General features: G+C 39.9%; 1 protein-coding gene across 1 annotated transcript in view; it reads left to right on the forward strand.

Moving 5' to 3' along the window:
• LOC101161996 (sodium/potassium-transporting ATPase subunit alpha-2) overlaps positions 1-20,731 on the forward strand; it is a 56,648-nt gene that overhangs the window by 20,751 nt on the left and 15,166 nt on the right. Inside the window, exons 9-16 of the mRNA XM_004078573.4 lie at positions 310-508; positions 1,414-1,523; positions 5,749-5,883; positions 10,416-10,495; positions 12,037-12,146; positions 14,506-14,681; positions 18,112-18,248; positions 20,103-20,253. Coding sequence (XP_004078621.1) covers positions 310-508; positions 1,414-1,523; positions 5,749-5,883; positions 10,416-10,495; positions 12,037-12,146; positions 14,506-14,681; positions 18,112-18,248; positions 20,103-20,253 — 1,098 coding nt within the window. The remainder of the gene's footprint in view (positions 1-309; positions 509-1,413; positions 1,524-5,748; positions 5,884-10,415; positions 10,496-12,036; positions 12,147-14,505; positions 14,682-18,111; positions 18,249-20,102; positions 20,254-20,731) is intronic.

A 20,731-nucleotide genomic window follows, 5' to 3' on the forward strand; every position in this document is an offset into this window, starting at 1 on the left:
TTCAGTCAGTTTCACTCTCAGCAACCATTGCTGGTGTGTGAAAGTGTTTGTGTGCACCTGTGATGTGCTGGAATGAGGCTGTTGCTGCTGTGGTCAGTCAGAATTAGGGGGTGTGGGAGCATTTTTGCAGCATATGGGATATGTCTGCTCAGTGTTTGTGTGTCTGCCTTTGTTCACCCGCTGTGCACGACTCAAGCTGCACATCCACACTCACACATGCGATGCACCTGGACCACGCACAAACGAACACAAATTTGAACACAACACAGCTTTTCTTTGCTCTTTTCTCTCCTCCCTCCATCCTCTTAGGTGTGCCTGACGCTCACTGCCAAACGAATGGCTAAGAAAAACTGCCTGGTTAAGAACTTGGAGGCCGTGGAGACTCTCGGCTCCACCTCCACCATCTGCTCTGACAAGACAGGGACGCTGACCCAGAACCGCATGACCGTGGCCCACATGTGGTTTGACAATCAGATCCACGAGGCAGACACCACTGAGGACCAGAGAGGTGAGACAGATGAAATGAAATGCAGAAAAAGGGGAAAAAAAGGGGGAAAACGGACACAGAGGGAACTGTGAGGATTGATGTGGAGAGTATGGGGGAATCAGGGGTGGGAGGAGGGACCACCTGCTGGAAGTCATCTGTCCAATATTCACACCACCAGCAAGCCTGGCTCTTCACTCTGCAACCTGGATTAATTGAGTAGTGGTATCCAGAGGGTGGCACAACCCTCAGCTATAAACATACATTTTCCCAGAATTCCTTGGCAAGCTGCTGCAGTAGAACCAATCTGATTCCAGTCTTTTACTGAGCGGAGTATAATCAAGCCAATTGAAAAAAACAAAAAAGCCTCCGGCACTGGGCAAAAGATTTGGCAGAAATGAACAGGTATTCTGTGCATACTAATAAGAATCATAAAATGAACAGCAGCCAGCGATGCTGACAAAAGCTACAGAGCACATCAGTGAACTCACCCCCCCACAGGGATCTTCTTTTCTGCACCTCCTTGTGTCAACCTTTACAACTCTCCCCCCAGAGGACACTTTGTTCACACAGTGTCTCTCTGTGATGCTGAGGCAAATAGGAAAAACAAATGCAAGTGCCAGCAGCAGGGTGGAGGTCATTTTCTGTTTGATTAGACACGAGGGCTGCAGTTAAGGCACTTTAAATTGATTTTATTTTAGAGGCATTCCCGTTAAAAATGAGCACAATTTTCCAGAGTGAGGAACCAAAAAAAAAAGTATTCTGCCAAGGTAAAAGTGATTGCTCAACTTAACTGACCCTGTTTCTGCTGTTTAGCTGCAAAATCCAGATTTACTATGTGAAGCGAAAGTTAAGTCAGTGGGTTAAATACTGCATGAGCTCTGCTTTAGAGAAGAAACGTCTAACAGCTTTCCCCTCTGTTCTGCCAGGTTGTGGTTTTGACAAGAGCTCTGGAACTTGGCCGGCTCTGTCTAGAGTGGCTGGGCTGTGTAACAGAGCCGACTTCAAAGCTGGACAGGAGCACCTCCCCATGATGATGGTACGCTGCTCCGGCACGCACTGGCAGCACCAACGCAGCTTTCCAAAGCTCTGCATCAACCTCAGAGCTCATGAAATATGAAACTGTTTAAGGCTATGGGGGACAACCCATTAAGTCAAAGGCACAAAAATTATGAGCAGACCTTTTCCTTTTTAGATTTGAATCAACTAATCCATGCACATAATTTATGAGACATGATTTTACTGACATCATTTGCCAGGAGGGGGAAGTTAGGAACATAAGGAGGATGTCAGGTGAACTGCCTCTTAGAAAAATAAACACAGTTGGAAAGGGAGGGTTTAGATCTGTGATGCAAGTTAGAGGCTGCAATGTGTAAAAGTGTCGCCACACACCACAACATGGGTTAAAATGTGTTAAAGTTAATATTCTGCACAATAATGTCCCACAGCGGCAGTCCTAAATGGCAGGGACCAAATTGTTTTTTGCAATTTTTTTTTTTTTCTTGCGCCTTTAAGCAAAATATTCACTTTCGCCTCACACTCAAAAACTCACCAAAATATGCATGCACCTAGTACCTGAAGGAAGTGTCCCCTTGAATTAAAAAAACAACCACCTTTAGTTCCAGCTACAAAGTTTGTAGATTTTAAAAGGAGTTTGGCGAGTTTGCAGAAGTGGTGTTCCCCTGTCGAACCCTTGTTTTTTACCAGAATATTGGGAACATTTAATACATCCTTCCTTATCTTAATCTATATGAAACAATGTGACAATATGAACATATTAAGACTTAAGAACATAAAACCTCGGCTGCCAAGGAAACTGTAAAATTCATTTTTGCCAGTTCTTCTAACAATGATATTGAATTGTTCATTCTATATCATCAGAGAAGCCGCCATCTTGAAAAAAGTTGTTATTTTCTATGAATTTGTCATATGGAGCTCTGGCAGAATAGGAGAGTGAGTGGCGTGTAGCAATCGCTCGGCCACTAGCCACTATTGCGAGTAGGAAGGGGGCTGTGAAGGTGGGTAGCACCTGGGGGCCTTACAACGTCCTTCACGACTTTAATTTGCTTTACTATTTCTCCCTTTCTCAGATTTTTGTTGTTGTTTCCCTTTCGGCACATCTTGTTAGGGGTCGCCTCAGCGAATCAGCTTTCAGTGATCGCACAGGTGGTTTGACAGACAGACAGACAGACAGATAGATAGATAGATAGATAGATAGATAGATAGATAGATAGATAGATAGATAGATAGATAGATAGATAGATAGATAGATAGATAGATAGATAGATAGATAGATAGATAGATAGATAGATAGATAGATGGATGGATGGATGGATGGATGGATGGATGGATGGATGGATGGATGGATGGATGGATGGATGGATGGATGGATGGATGGATGCATGGATGGATGGATGGATGGATGGATGGATGGATGGATGGATGGATGGATGCATGGATGGATGGATGGATGGATGCATGGATGGATGGATAGATTTGCTTTAATTGTTGATTTGCTTTTAGTGTCATTGTCCATTGTACAATGAAATTGAAGCATCACCATTTAAGTGCAAGAATGATCAAATAACGAAATATAATATTAAATAAATCAGTATGGACAACACATTCAAGTGTGCAAATATAAACTGTAATATAGGATGTCCAAGATTTGTGTGCAAAATTGCGTACAAAATTGTGTGCAAACATGTCAGATATGCAAAAGGTAGCAATGAGGTAAAGTGTTGACATTGGTACAGAAGTATGGATAAGCATATATACATATACACATATATATAAGCATGTACAAATGAATGTGCTATTTGGCAGAGAGTTTTGACACTGGCTGCCCTTCGCGTAACAACCCTGTATTTATGATTCGGATTGTGGAATGTTTTTTTTCAAGTAATCAAAGCAAAAATAATACAAAAACAGACAAATTACAGAAATTTACATTTATATCAGGATATATCAGTAGTCAGTAGTATATAAGTAGTCATTAAATTGATAGGAAATATACACATCTGTTCACATATAGTAATAAATAAATCAGTTATAACTTGTATTCATAAATAAACTCTTTTGCACACTCAACAAAATGAAACTATTACCTATTGAGATTGTCAAGAGGAGTTCAGTGTATTCGTAGAAAGGGAGTTGGTTGAAGTGAACTTGGACAATCCCACCCCTGCTCTGCATTGTCTTTTCGTTACCTAAATTATCCGGTTCTTACTTTACTAACACAGACTCAGGTCATTAAAAATCAATAAGTATCAATACATGACAAAGATGAAGTACATGATATTATGTAAAAAGACTTTACAAAAATTCAAATATTATCAGAACACATCCAGATCAAGTATCAAAAATATGTGGAGATTATTTGTCATTGGAAAAAAATGTATTTAAAACAGGATAAATCAGGAAATGATTTTTATTAATTACATATTTGATGATCATCGGGAATCATTCATTTAAATCGCATATCGGGAAACAAAATGTAGTGATTTGATTACTTTAATCATCTTCAATAATTGATTTTATTGGATTTAATTAAAAAAACGTATAAGGGTTTTTTAATTTTTAATTTTTATTTGGTCAGTGTGTTGGTCGTAGATGAACAAAGTTACAGATATGCTTAAGATGTAAAAGAAAAAGGTCCATATTTTGTCAATTGTCCACGGCAGCAGTGCAAAGGGTCTTGGCTGAGGACCCACACTGGATTTTTCATCATGATAACAAAACATGCTCATTATTAAAAAAAATGTCATTAAAAAAAGGTAAAAATCAAACATGCACCTCTAGCCCCTTTACAATCTGCCTTGAAATATCTCTCAGTGACAGAAAATAGGGTGAAAGGTTGATGTTGCACATTTTTCTTTAAGTTTGACAGATGTAGCTGCTAGTTTGTTTGTTTTTTTCCAGGCAAAGCAGCAGCGGCTCTTTAAATCTGGTTGAATTCTGCAGGAATCTTTGTATGACAATAACTAAATATTTAACGTAGTTTAAATCTAAAATATTCAATATTTTTTTACCCATTAATGAAGGGTAAAAATAAGAAGAGAAAGCAACTTTGTGTAGCTTTAGGATACAGAAATTATTTGATGAAACAAAAAAAAATCAATGTCAGATAAAAGAAAAGCAAAAATATGTCTTTGTGCAGCTGGAGGAAGAGCAGAGGTGTGAAACTGGCCCTGACTTGCAGAAAGTTTAATTACTTTACAGAAGTGAAGTGAAGTACAGCAGGCGTGATATTTTTCTCTGTGGTCAGCCAGTCGTAATCTAAAGGACCGCTAGAGTGAGGGGGAAAATACCATAAAATAATTTGTCAGTTCCACTTGGCAAAGTCGCACTGCACACCTTGACTCAGTTTTTTAAACACACACACACAGAGATGATTCCCATACACCGCTGGAAATACTGCTGGGCTGGAAAGTCAATATTATCCCAAAGGTCTACCAACCGTTATCCTCCAACCTGCGCTACATCGACCCGAAGAAACGCTCAGTGTGCTTCTCGAGGAGAGGGGTAGCCGCCTTTTCTGTGAGAGGAAGCAGAGCCTGCTGCCGCTGCAGCAGCTTCCAGGAGAAAGACATGAGCCCCGAACACGCTTGAAACATGGCAGTGCGGATGCCAGTCCTTTCAGGAACACGCTCTTCTACAAAATATTGAAACTGCATTCCCTTCATCCTTCTGCTGTGATGAAAAATCACAAACAAGGACAAATCTTTGGGAGCACGTGTCCTTGTGCTATGGCTTTCCATGAATGCATAAACAGAAACATGGATGCATTTCCTGACTCCCAGCTTCACATTTGGCTTGCTGTTGGCAACATGGAGTTTTGTAAGCAGTAACATCCACATTATAGATTACATGAAAACTATAACAAATCTAGCACACATAAAGCAGGCAACTCCTCCCAGTCAGAAAAAAGTGAGATGCTTCAGTTAAACTGAAAAAAGGAACACGTTTTTGCACTTTTGTTGCCTACAGTCATTACATAACTTTAAAAGAAAAGCTTCTGGTGGCCAGATGCCAGGCTCTGCTGATGCAAACGACACTCTGATGCCAACATCATTAATAGGAATCACAGTGGAAGTGAGCAAAGTCCTTTAAGATGCATCACACACCATTTTAATCCTCTAAATAACACATAATCCGAGCTCTTCCCTTCCTCGCAGATAAACACAAGCAGCTAAACAGAGGAGGATGATATTTTCATATGCAAATGTGAGGGGCTGCTCTAATGTGCTCCTGCCTTTCCTCAGAGGGACACCGTGGGGGACGCCTCAGAGTCGGCTCTGCTGAAATGCATTGAGGTGTGCTGTGGCAGCGTTCATGACATGAGAGCCAGTAATCCTAAAGTGGCAGAGATCCCCTTCAACTCCACCAACAAGTATCAGGTATTGCTTTGGAGGGTCTTCTCTTTTTAATCTAAGCCTTGTTTCTGTTACAGATGAATGATCCTGTTTTGCCTGATCTCACAACACACAGAGGGATGCTCATTTGACCTAATTAACCTTATTTATTCCATCACCAAATATATTTTTTACATATTATTTATTTTTTATTTTAGTGGCTAAACTATGAACAGCAAACACAATTCCAAGACTGTGAAGAAAACTTTGTTTTGCACACCTAGATTATTTTATGAATGTTTAAAAACCATCCAGAAAAGATGCCCTTTTACCTTTGACCTCTACACACTCAACCCTGAAGAATATCCAAAAAGCTCAATGTAAAAAACTTGATCACAGAAAAACCTGCTGCAGCTCTAAAACCTTTTCTTTACGTTGGGAAAAATACATCTGGGCTTTAAATGAATGACACTACTCACAATAAGTTCAAGATGTTGTGAAAACTCAGTGGATGTCTTAACACACTGTTTGTTTCACCTCAGATTTTGGGAATTGGGAGGTAAATGTACACTGGTGACAGACACACCTCATTTAGTGTTTTCCACATAACGGTTACACTGTGTTCAGTGTGTCTGACGTTTTTAGGCCGAAAACCAACAAATTCTAAAAGAAAAACGAATTTTAATGTCACAGCAAATGTCAACATTCTGTGGGTTTACAGACTTTGACTGTAAGTCGTTCCAAGTTCACCGTTCAAACAGCCATGAACACATGACTTAGCTTAAAAGACGAGCAGCTCCACCTGGCCATAGTGTCTCCAGGTTGGTGGTAGACAGTCGGACGCTGCAGGTGAACTTGGTGAGTCTCCGTGTCATCATCAGACTTCCATCAAGACACAGAACTACTGGCAGAGTTAGTGACAGACCCAGGAGTGGAGTCCCACCAGTGACAGACCACAGCCATGACCAGAACTTAACCCTTGTGCTATCTTAGATGACCCCACCCTTCCATTGACGTGTTCTCCCTACCATGACAAAGGTGGATAAAGGTGGAAAGATTTCATGTAATCCATGGACACCAGTGAAGATCACAAATCATTGAAGAAAAAAGGTTCAGAGCACTGTCTAGTGGGTCTAGATGACCCAACTCCCAATGTTAAAGTGCCTAGGATAGCACCAGGGTTACTCAGACATGGTTTAGCAAACGCCACACAGCTGCAGGCCCGTTTACCAGATGTCAGGGGTACCAGGGTTCCCAGACACACCATTCACAACAGACTCCACCGCTTTGACTGGAATGACAGATGACTGACACCAAGACACCACCATGAGCGTGTGCAGTGAACACAAGACCATGTGATTTGGACAATGGAGCAATGGTCCACCGTCCGGTTCACTGATGAGTGTCAGGTCACCTTGCACTGACGCCATGGTCATCAGCGTTGTTGGAGAAGGCGAGGTGAGCGATACACCAAGGTCAACATGGTCCCAGAGTTGACTGTGGTGGAGGAGGAGAAACAGTTTGGTTCAGAGCCAAACTGATTTGGTTATTGTACATGGTCCATCACTGCACATTCTTACTTTACAAACATCATAGAACTATCATCAACCCCCAATTCCACCAGCACAGCCCCAACTTTCTGTTTATGGATGATAATGCTCCACCACATGGTGCCAGAATTGGCTCAGCTGGACTTCAGGAAGTGGGAGTGGCCTCACATGGTACAGCCAACAACTGACAGACAGACAACAACTGACCTGAACCCTATAGAGGACGTCTAATGATCGGAGCCCCAAGTGACGTGGTAGAACTGCATGCAGCAACATCATGAGGATGTTGAGGAGGATGAGACGTTGCTGACAATCTGTCATTAATGCAAATGGGAAAAATACCAGCAATTGACGTGGTCAATGTTTGCTACTTGGCTATCTTTATTATTGTCTTCATTTTAGAGGTAATAAATAGCAAACAAATGCAAATGATGTTTCTTCTCATTCATTATAATAATATCAAAGGGATATTTTATGTATTTCATTCAAATTCAGACCAAATATTGCAAATAGCAATATCGATAGCTTATTGTGAGTAGTGTTTTAGCTGCTGAAAAGATGCTCAACTGTTGCATTTTCATGTACAGACATTCAATTTGGCTACAGAAAAAGGCAGAAAAATCAGGTTTTAGCATCGGAGACTTCTTGTCAGTTCAGAGACGGCCCCAGAGAAAGGAGATGTGTGTGGGGGTGGTAACACGACCTACTGTTCTATGCAGTTGATGTAAATGCATTGGAAAAGTGTTCCTGGGCCTTTGCATTGATCAAATCTCTTAAAAGGGAATTTCAGAACACTGACAGAGTTATATTTCCCTGAACCAACACTTGTTGCAACTGCAGCAATCCTTCTGTGGAGAAACACTTTGACAAGTTGTCAACCCGTCAGCTCCCTTGCACTTTCAGAGGCAGCAAATGAAAAAATAACCCGTTTTTCTGGATTCAAATGCAAGTATGGCAGAGAAAATAACACAATGAGCTTCTGTCATGCTGATCTGAAATTCGTTTGCTAGCTATGATATGCAGTAGGCTACTAACGTTTGCAAATGAATAGATGAAAGAAATGACTCATTTAATGTGTTGTTCTTTCAATGTTTTTTCTAACATCTAAAATATTCATTTTAGATTTGTGCAACAGAGTTATTGCATCAAAATCTCAGAATTTATGAATAGTTCTTGTTCCATTTTTATATATAAATTAGTTCTGGATAATAAAAAAAGGTTTGTTAGTAAAAAGAAAAAAAAAGACTAAAAGGAAATCCATAAATGACATTTTGAAAAACAAAACTACAAGTAAGGATTGTCATAACCTCAGATACAGCTGAAACCTTCAGATGCTTCATCATTTTCAAGAGATTTTCTGATAATTACAATATTTTCATTAAAAAATGTTTAGAGATCCAGAATGACACAGGGTAAATTCTCTTTTATAAATCTAAACTTTCCTAACTTTTGAATATTTGGTATTGTATGATTTCTTATTTTAAAGGGAAAAAAAGGTTGTGTCCTATTGGAATTGGAATCTACATATCGAAATTATCATGGGGTGTCTCTAACAGGCTGCATGGTGTGTAGTGGTTAGCCTCACAGTGAGAAAACCGTGGTTCAAATCCTGTCTGTGTGGAGTTAGCATGTTTTTACTCAATAAACGGTCAGTTTAGTGTGATGTGTGTGGTTGTGTGGCTTCAAGGTGGACTGGCACCCCTAAACCTGGTTTAGAAAACAGTTGGATGGATATCTCCTACTAGCATGTAACCCTTGTTCTATCCTAGGCACTTTAACATTGGGAGTTGGGTCATCTAGACCCACTAGACAGAGCTCTGAACCTTTTATCTTCAATGATTTGTGATCTTCACTGGTGTCCATGGATTACATGAAATCTTTCCACCTTTATCCACCTTTGTCATGGTACGGAGAACACGTCAATGGAAGGGGGGGGGGTCATCTAAGATAGCACAAGGGTTGAGTGTGTAAGAATATGAAGGAAAAAGACCCTTCTGGCGGTCAGAAGTAATTAGTGATTTTGTTCCTTTAAATATGGAAAAACTCAACTCGTGACATCTTGGGGGATTTCATGAAAGAAGAAATGATGACCAGTTTATAAATTCACATACCATAACAGAGAAAAATGAGACAAAGCTGAAATAACAGAATTTTCTATTAGCAAGACTTTACTACCAGCTGACTGAATTTCTTTCAAAAATTCATGGCCCGACTGGCTGTGCGCTCCATATATTCACATTTCTATAGGTTTTATACATTTCTTTTAATAATAGCTTATTTTTTTCCATATCCAGGAAACAGTATGTTTTCTTGTGCCACTGCAGTGTCATCACTTCAATAAACCAGAAGGATTTTGGAATAAATTCTCTTTTTGCAGTTCACTTTCTCTTAGAGATGAAAGTTTAAAAAGGTGCATCCTGTGCCACATCATGTGCGCGTTATCAACAAAGTGTATTATGTAAAATCTCATCGAGTTTTAACACCTTGCTCAAGGGCACAGTTGATGTCAAAGCTGTGTTGTGCCGGGAGACTTGCACCAGCCCAGCTGTGATGTTCAGGCAAACAAAGCGCCTCCTGCCTGCATTATGAGCACGTCTTCCATGAAATAAAAACATTTGAATGAAGGAGGAGGGGGAAAAAATGCCTTACCGCTCTTCTTCTCCGGGATTTGCCGTGCCGTGACTCAGATGTGAAACCGTATGGGGGGGTTGGGGGGGGGCTGATGCGGCGTGTTGAGGAAAGGGTAATGTAAAGTGTGGCACAACATGCATGCATGTGCCAGTGTGAATGAAAGCTATGAGAATGGAGGGAATACATGTCTTCTGTGAAGTCACCTTCAATATCAGCTTTGGTGTGAGTCACTAGAACGTGTGACAGCCGACTGCTGCTGCTGCTGCTGCTGCATGAAGCTCTCTGTATGTGAGGAGAGTGTCCTTTCAGACCCCGTTTCTCTTATGTGCATTTTGTTCCTGCAAATATTGCCCCTTAAAGTCCTCATCAGTCTCGCTGTTCTTCTCTTTATTCAAGCTCTCCATCCATGAAGTGGAGGACAATCCCTCTGGTCATATTCTGGTCATGAAGGGAGCGCCAGAAAGAATCCTGGACAGGTTTGTTAATCAATAAAAGGTTGATTATGTTCCTCAGAGGGAAAGTAGAGACGCATTTAAATGTGGATGCCAATTGCTTCCTGCACCGATGCAGAAAAACAACCTACAGGCAATATTCCCAGCTTTCTTTTTTTTATAGTCCTGAAAGAAACTTGTTTATTTGTGCATAAACTTCCAGTGTTTGTCTAAAACTGTTCAAACCAGGTCAGGTAGGCGCTTTGTTGAACTGGGTGACACCATCATTCATCAACATGATCACATGCCCTGCAGTTTATTCCATCTTAGGCACACCGTCCGGCTGCTGTACAGTGTCACCACAACAACAGATGTATATTAATCTGCAGGTGAAAATAGTCCGCAGCCGTTGCACCGTGGCCTGAAACCCACTATTCAGGTTTCTACACGCCTGAACTCCTTCCATGCATCAACCTCTGTTGTTCCCAGGGTTGGAATCTCAGCAGCCACCATCTGTCGCTCAGATGTATGCGCCGCAGCCTGATGCGGCGTGTAGGTGTTGCAGTTTCCATGTCTGAGTGAGAAAAGACGGTGCTGCTGAAATCCCTGCAAGATGAGGTTTGTAGGGAGGAATAGAAAACAAGCGTGTCGGATATTTCAATCACAGGCTGCCAGTGTTGTCACAATGCAATTACCTTCTGTCAAAATAGCTGGTGGTTGCAGATTTTTTTTTTTTTTTTTTGCAAACAATATTTTTTGAAGGGGAAGCCAAAACAAACACTGTGACTATTGTTTGGTCCAAATTCGAATGCTCTGTTGTCATTACAGGTTAAGATACCATGAACTGTGTTTTTTTTGGAAACATAAATTAACAACAAACCTGCTTTTATACTCACGGAAATACCTTAAAGTGTTAGAAATATTCTACATCTGCTTTGAGAGGCTATAATTGTGACAGAAATGACAAGTTGAGGGTTCAATTCTCAATTGAACTCCTTCCACAGAAAAACTGGTGAGATGTAAGACAATGTAAGATGTCGTGAACTTCAAGATGAGCATTAAGGTTGTTTTTTTTATCATATTTTTGAGGAGCTTCATCCTTGAATGGAATTCTGTGAACTCCCATTCTTTCAGAAGTTTGGTTCAAATTCTTTTTAGGAGGCCTTAAACCCAAACTCGTGGTTAGTTGGAGCTTTTTTCTTGGATTTTTTCATTCACTGGATTCCTGAAATTGCTCAACTTTTTGCAGATTCTTATGGATTCAGCCCCACTCGTGCTCTCGCTGGCTCAATTTGGCCCCCACTTGACAAACTATTGCACTGAACAAAAGGTGACCCAGACAGTCTTGTTTCCTTTTAGTGGCCCAGATTATTCCATTCCTCTTGTGTGTCCTTGGACACATTGGGCTGTATATTGAGTATTCAAATAGTCTCAAAATGACTCATGTTAAAGCTGAGACAATCATTTGTGGGATGCTTCCTGTTTAGCTGGAGGACCTATTTTGTCCTCTTGTGTAACATAATTGCTATAAATATGTGTGTTATGGTAAGCAGTGGTAACAGTGGGTGTATTATTACATTTTTCAGGTGCAGCACCATAATGATTCATGGCCAGGAGGAACCTCTTGATGAAAACTGGAGAGAGGCTTTCCAAAATGCCTACATGGAGCTAGGCGGACTGGGAGAAAGAGTGCTTGGTATGCGCACAGGCTGAAGCTCTGTCTGTCTGGGAAAAGATGGAGAGAAGCAGCTCTGAGCCAGACACAGATCTTACTTTTTTATTATCTTCTTTGTAAACAGGGTGCTTTACTCTTAATGTCCCCATAAAAGTGCAGAATGCCCCTCTTTGCAGCACAGACTCTCTAAAGCAAGGGCTTTTGGCCCTGCAGTTTAGCACAATCACTGCATCGCTGTGGAGAGTTGCAAAGAATGTCATGCTTAAACGGAATTATGCAGTAAATGCAACTTAATCCATGTCTAATATAAAGCAAACACACAAAAAAGCTGAATTTCCAGAGTGAAATGTCAGAGAGAAACTCCAGGTAAGAAGTCATAACCGGCAGAGTTGTCAGAGTGTTCTCTGACTTGATTCTGTAAATGTCATTGTCTTGATAAACAGGGAGAAAAGCTTGGCATATTTGAAAAGTGCCACACATAACCATTATGTGCTCTCATAATTTTGTTGGAGAAGGAGTCAGAGTAGTTGAATGGGTACAATCGCTTTTATTGGAGTGAAACTCTGAAAATTATGAAGCATCTGTTATGCCTTGGGTGATGATGATGATGATAGGTTGTGTTTTTCAAGACAAAAAAAGGTTTTTATGGTTTAAGAAAGTGCTTTTGTGTCAGAAGCATCCTTTTCTGGTTTGCTCTTCGTGGGTTTAACATCATTACAAGCACCCAAGTCATTCAGAGGCATTCTTTTAAAGCCTAAATTGGTATTTTTGTTGTTTTTTGAGTTTCAATGTTCACTATAAGGTGCATTTGAAAGCCTTAACTTTTTTCAAAAAACAAAGTGCGCCTCATCCGGAGCGCCCAATATATACGGTAGATTTATGGATTACTTCGGATTAACTCTGGTAGTGCTTAATGATGTAAAACCATTTTGTGAGGTAGAAGGCGCTCTGCCAAATGTTTGTTGGGTGTTATTGGGAATACACTATAGCAGCTAAAGTGTTGCGACATCGGACTACTTTTTACAAACGAAGGTTAGCACTTAGCGTCATCACAGAAACGTTTGTTTGAGCAGAATTGGTCTGTTTTGTGTTATAAACATGGTTAGGTATTGAGGGCATGCTAACGTGACTAACCCTTTATAAAAGCTAACGTCCAGCATGTTAACAAGTTCCAGAGTTACTGTGAACCAGGGACATGCGGTGAGGCACTAGCTGCGTTTCCATCACATGCAAAACGTTATCAAAGTTCTAAAAAGGCTGAAAAAACACAATGATGGAATCACAGTTTCTATTGAATCATAATTATTTAAAGTGTTTCCATTGCAGTTTGAAAAAAAATGTCCATTTCGACAAGCGAACAAACCTTTTTTCAATGAATGCGATTTTTTTTCTAAATTGTGGTCTTTTCATTTAGCAAAGTTATTATCGCAAATGCAATTTGCATAATTTCATAGTTAATGAAAACGCAGTCAAACCTCATTAGTCAAATTTAAAAAAAACATATGAATTAGTGAGTAGTTTATCCAACATTTTAATGGCAACAGCAAAGTGTGTTGTTTAATATTTAATTTCAAGTTTTTTTTACACACAAACTCTAACGTAGAAAAACAATCACCAAAATTGTTATTATTGACTATGTTTTATTTATAAATGAAGTCCGTGCGCTGCTTCCTCTGTTGACGTGTCTAAACAAACGTAATCCTTCATTCAGAATATGATGCTAAACAACATTACAGAATAATTTGCTGGCTACCACTGATTGTATTATTCTTTAGCCGCGGTGCCACATTCTCTGGGAGCGCCAGCGCCCTCTGCCTTCAGGCAAGCGTACTGCGTGCCTCACCTCGTGTATTTCTAATGCGCATTTTTAGGGGATAAAAAAAGACTAAATGGGTCACAGTAGGCCAGAAATAAGCAAATGCAGTAAATACAAATAAAGCATCTTTCAGGACAAAAGAAAGACCGCAACAGTAAAGCGCATGCATCAACTGCTGTTCCAGTCAGTGTGTGTGGCGCAGGACAGGCACGGCCTGCCTGTACCCCCCCCTGCCATTCTTTCGTCTATTTCAACAGATATTAGTAAATTCGCTAATTTTTTTTTTTTTAACCAAAGAAGTGATAAAAACACACACAGATACTCTTTGCCAAACCACCTATTACTGGAAGCTGGTTTATTTGTGGCACTCCCTAACAAGCCACTAAAGGTGAACAGCATATTAGTTCAAAAATAGACCATTCATTGACACTGCAGCTTATACTCTGGAAAATGCAATTTATATGTTTTAGAACATAGCAAAAGTACTTCAGAAAAAGACTGGAACAAGTTGTTTTTGTGTCCATTTTGTTTACCCGCCTCACTGATCCTCCTCTTCCCTTCCAGGATTCTGCCACTTGAATCTCTCTTCCTCTCAGTTTCCTCGAGGATTTGAGTTTGACTGCAATGACACGAACTTCCCCACCGAGCAGCTCTGCTTTCTGGGCCTCATCTCCATGATTGATCCGCCGCGTGCCGCTGTGCCTGATGCTGTGGGTAAATGCCGCTCTGCTGGCATCAAGGTAATTTGTTCCACAGCCTCAACAGTCATTGTTGTTCCTGAGAAGCCCTTTCCTGGGGCCTTGTACATAAACCAATTCAGAAAAGGGGATTTTCATGTCAAATGTCTTTTTACATCACAGCATGAGGCCCAAATGAAAACCGATCGCCCCCAGGGCCATGATCGATGATGCCCAGAGGATAAATGTGATATGAAAAGGACGGCTGAAAAAAATGCCTGTCATTAAAATGTTTCTTTTTTTTTTTTAAACAGATTAAGTCAAATTGTTTTGCCACATCCCAAAAAAATATATTTTTCTGAAAATAGAACTTTACAAAAAACGTGTAAGATTTAAAAAATAAACAGCAAATGTAATATTTCATTTTCTTAGAAACAAAGAACACATTTTCATAAAAACTGCCTGTCCAACACAGAGCTGAACAGGGGGCAGGCAATGCGATTTGATAGCAATTTGTAAAAAACTCCATCTAGTGAAATGTGGACTCAGTAGATTAATTACAAATATTCCAGAGATGTTAATCAACCGCAAATATGCACAGAGCAAAAGCTTTGTCAGGAAAGTAATCAGCGGCAGTAGGAAGGTTAAGCAACTTCATGCAGATAAAAAGAAAAAAATGAACAATGAGCCAAGGCAATAACTACTAAGATGGAAGAAGGATTTCACACATTTCATTTCCCGTACAGTGTTTAGTATGCTGCGCTTTAAAATACGCTCTTTAACAGGCTTAAAAACATATCTGCAGGCACAAGAAAATGAAGATGTTTGATTTACCTAAATGAAGAAAATGGTTTATTTTAGACCAAAAGAGGTAAGCCAGATCTACAGAAAAACTTTCTCATTTTTATTACTTTTCTAAAATGTTTTTGACTGGGGCAAATCTGAACTGTGCTCTTCCACCTGACTGGAACGAAAGCATTTTTCAAATACAGTTCCTGTCGGATCGGAAGCTTGGTTTGAGGCGCTGCTGTTTATACCTGTGATGTTTGTCAAATACATTTGTAATTGCAAGTAAAGTTGGTGTCATTTACACAGCCTGTGGGAAACTTCCGATTTATTTTCGGTTCAACAATCCGTCAACAAAACAGATTATAAAAAAAGAATGCTAAGTTTTGAATTCATAGGTATTTGCTAGTATTTTGTTGATTAGCATTTGGGTTAACTTTGTGTGCCATATTATCAAAAAGTGTATTTTTCTAAAAGTGTGTAGAAAAGAGGGCTGCATGGTGGTGTAGTAATTAGGCCTCTAGCCTCACAGAGAGAAGGTGGTGGTTTAAATCCTGGCTGGGTCCTTTCTGTTTGGCGTTAGCATGTTCTCCTCGTGCAGGAGTGGGTCTACTCTGGGCACTCCTGTTTTCTCCCACAATCCAAAAACATGCTTCATGGGTTAATTGGTGTCTTTAAATTGTGTGTATGTGTGACCCTGCAACTGACTGGAGACCTGTCAAAGGTGTGCTCTGCCTTCACCCATCAGTAGCTGGGATGGCTCCTGCAACCTTGACGCACCATCAATTTATGGTCTTTTTTTTTACTTAAAGTTTACCAAACTATATAACACATTAAGGGAGACAGAAGAGTCTGAGATACGCAGCTCGCCAGATTGTATTAACAGTAACTCTAGAACTTTTTTGTAGCATGCTACACATGTTAGCTGAGTTAGCGAATTCACAATAACGCCAAACCTCGTTTGCACCACATAAAAAAACAGACAGATACTGCTAAAACACACGGTACTGTGAATACGCTAACTCCAAACCTTGAAACACTGCTACATGTTAGCTGCGTTAACATATTCACAATAACATCCAACCTTGTTTGCAATTCATAAAAAAACATACCGACATGTTGACAGAGTGCCTTGTGCCTCTTAAAAAATTCCATTTTGGAACAAGAGTCAGAGATAAGACTTCATTAACTGCATTAGAAGCAACTCTAGAACTCTAGCTTTAGCGTATTCACAATAACTCCCAACCTTATTTGCAACACATTAAAAAAAAGACTGATACCGCTAAAACAAATGTTACTGTAACTATGCTAACTTCCAACCTAGTTAGTAACACGTAAAAAAAAACACAGTCCGACACGGCTACACATTAGCACATTCACAATAATGCCAAACCTTGTTTGCAAGTTTTAAAAAAGCAGGCTGACATTTTGACAGAGTGTGGTGTACCTCTCCAAATACGCTACGACATCTGTAAATACAACCAGAATGAATCCATGTATAAGGCACTCTGGATTATGAAGCACACTGTTTGTTTTTTTAAACAATAAAGTGTGCTTAGCTTCCAAGTGCCTCTTATAGTTCAGAGAATACAGGAACTGAAATGTAATTTTGAAGTCCTGAGCATCATTTTAGGGGACAAATTCAAATGAGCATCTTCAGCTTTAAAGAACACTCATCTCTTTGATTGACTTTTGAAAACTATTCAGTTACTACTTTTGAATCTTTGTAGAGTGAAAAGCATGCCTATGTGATCCACAATCTTTTAAGATTCAGTTCTTTGATGCACATTTGTCTCAGCGTCCAGAAGAGAAACTCGTGCTAAAGCATTCCTCTACAAGGTGATGCACAGAGTTGTTTCTAAATTTCTCCAGCTGAGCATCAAAAAACTAAATTAATTATCAAGATGCAATAAACTTAACCAAACTGAAATTGGAACCATCATGAAAGTCAACTTTATCCATTTTTTCATTTGTTTACCAGTGAAATAAGGCATTTATTACAAAAAATCAGAATGAAATTTTGTTTTTGGCATAATCCCAATCTCATAAGTAACCTACCCAACAGCTTTTTAAAATTCCTAAAAAATTTTTTTTTTTTTTTTTTTTTTTAAACTTGTCCTGTCCAACAGCTGGGCAGACAGATGAGAGCTGAGGGCCTCTTGTGTTGGACATGTTTTACTTTAACAAGAGGGGTTATTAATCTTCAGACAAACCAAAGGCATGACTGAATAAACCCCTTTTGTAATTGAAAAAAATAAATAAAAAAAACATAAAATTCCTAAAATTAAATTTAATCAATTAAAAAAAAAGAAAAGTAAAGTATTTCCTTATTTGATCAAGTTCCCTCTTTGCTTTAGTTGTAAAATGTTTAATGGTTATCATCTGATGTGATAATTACCCTCTATAGGGTACAACCTAAACCTTAGATGCAGACTAATGAGCCCGTAAAAATCGGACCGATTTTCTAACAACCTCGATGTTCTGCCTGAGGGAAACATATCTGCCCACGTTTTCTCTGTATCATATTTAAGATTTATTCATCAAACTATTACAACTGTTTTCCAGAGTAACCACAAAACACCGTCTCAGGACTCACACATCCAGCTTTAGCACCGGCACGCTGCGGCGCATGAGATCCAGATGATGATAAATGGGCCGTTAATGTGATGAAGCTTTGTGATATATGGGACCTTCTGTCTGTGGTCAGGTGATTATGGTAACCGGGGACCACCCAATCACAGCCAAGGCCATTGCTAAAGGTGTGGGCATCATCTCTGAAGGCAACGAGACGGTTGAGGACATTGCAGAGAGACTGATCATCCCTCTGAGCCAAGTAAACCCCAGGTGTGTGTTTGTGTGAGTGTGCAGGAGCTGGAGCATTTCAGCCTATCTCACTGTCAGATTGTGCGAGTAGATAAGAATGTGGGCCGTGATTTGAATCCTGATGATGTTGGGAAATATGCTTATTTAGAAGTTGAGAGGAAAAAAAATCAATCATCTATATTCAGAAAGAAGCCGATGCACGTTTGTTCTGTATAATGTTTAAAGATTTGAAGGAAACATGAGGCACATTTATATCCAATTTTTAAAGACATTACTTGGCCAATTTTGAAAAATGTCCATTTTGTACTTATAGGGGTTTTCCATTAAAATCAGCAGTGATTGAAAAAATTCCCAAAACTATTGAATAATATTGATCCAATTGAAAATTGATAATGGAATTGCTATAAATATCCGACCTGTCTGAAGCGGACTGAACTGCTCAGTGGAAACGAGGCATTAAAGCACATGTGTCAAACTCAAGGCCCGCGGGCCAAATGTGGCCCTCCATGTCATTTTATGAGGCCCGCAAGAGAGAAAAATTTTTAATTTCTTAAAAAAAAAAAAAAATAATTGGTGTGTATTTATTCATGTCTAGGGGGAATTGGACTTGAAATATCGGATTGGGCTACTATACATTAGGACTTAAACACTGTCAATATAACCTAACCTGACAGAATCAGATGTAAAAGGATTTATGTTAAAGTAACACGCAAACATATCTTTTCTATGCAACTGTAAATCTCACATTAAAAAGTTATAATAAATAAATAATGTGTTATTTAACATTCAAGAGTAGTTACATTTATTTTTCATTACATTTAGTTACATATTTCAGTTATATCTGGCCCCTTTGAGGACAGCCGCTATGCTGATGTGGCCCTCAGTGAAAATAAGTTTGACACCCCTGCTTTAAAGTATCTCGTACTTTTTTTTTTTATGTGCACCACATGATGACTATAAGATACATGTATCTTGAAGTTAAGTCGTAGCAAATGGACCTAAAATCTTCCTTGAAACGTTTCACCGCTCATCCAAGTGGCTTTATCAGTCCGAGTGGTGCAGGATTCCGTCCAGATTTGAGACCTCCAGGTAGGAAACCCAGATTTCTGCATTTGGATTCCTTGTTAAAGAGAAACGGAGCAGAGTGGCCGTGTTGGAGTTTTAGTCTCTTTTGAAACTGATAAGAGGGCAGCATGGTGAAAAGGAGACAAATTGAGTCTGAAGTCTCTGCCACTGTGGAAGGAAGGGTCACATATCTATGGTAATCTGTGGCTTATTAATGCACAGCATTTTATGACCAATTTTGTGATGCTATTTATTTTTGTATTATCCTTCAAAGCAACAAGAGAGAAACCTAGAGGTCAGAACTTGATTTTTACAACTTGGCCTGCTTTAAATTTATCAGCGCTCTCTCAGCACAGAGCGTCTTCTGGTTTATATTGACTGTTTAGATCACTGCATTATTGACAACCTTTAGATCGGCATTATTGGATTTTGGTGTTTTTATAACCTCCGTTCAGGTAGCTCACATGTTATGAAGAGCTGAAGAAACTATTTGTTTGAGATAGATTTAACCTTCTGGACTCTAGAGCAACAAATCAAACTTTATGCTGAGATAATTTGTCACAACCATTATATGTTTGCAACTTCTGCTCAAAGATCTCATTAAAGTCCATTAATTATAGACTTAAACTGAGAAGAGGTGCATATCTGTCAGAGTTTGTCTGTACAGGTTAGACCCCAGCCAGCAAGTGGGCCGCGTATGGTTGAAAATGTGGGCTGGCTGGGACGGAAGGTGAAATGTTGCTTCCTTCTGGAGTTGTCCTTGGTGCTAATGGCCCCTCACTTTTTTGTGCAAATGCGGATCCTTCACAGGGATGCAAAGGCTTGTGTGGTGCACGGCTACGACTTGAAGGACATGAGTCCCGAATACTTGGATGACCTGCTGAGGAACCACACTGAGATCGTTTTTGCTCGCACATCTCCCCAGCAGAAGCTCATCATCGTGGAGGGCTGTCAGAGACAGGTAAAGATGGGGGGGGGGGCATTCAGCCGGTTGCAGTGCGAGTGTTCAGGAATGCTGCTTGCCTTTGTCTGAAGGAGTGTCTGTTTTTAACTGATGGCTGAAGGAGGTTGGAGCTGAGATGGCTGTGTGAGAGTGGGAGCGTGCCCCCCCGCGCTGCCTTTTTCCAGCTGAATGCAGCTCTCTGTGTGGGTCTGCCGGAGGGTGCTTGAGCTTTTTGTTGGTGCAGGTGGTTTATTAGATAAATACTTGTTTTTTTGTTCGTTTCTGTGTGAGTTCCTGCTGTACGGGTGAATCTGTGACTGTGCTGCTATAGACAAGCGTATTTCTGCAACTTCAGTCATTGACTGTGCACAGTCGTATCTAAATGAGAGTGCGTAAGCACTTGCAGTTGTACCCACGTTCCAGGTTTGTGCTACAGTTCCCCCTGAATCACTCTCTTGCTTCACACAACTGAATGATTGTTGCTTAATTCCATTTT

Source organism: Oryzias latipes, chromosome 17, assembly GCF_002234675.1.
Source record: "Oryzias latipes chromosome 17, ASM223467v1".
Classification (NCBI taxonomy): Eukaryota; Metazoa; Chordata; class Actinopteri; order Beloniformes; family Adrianichthyidae; genus Oryzias; species Oryzias latipes.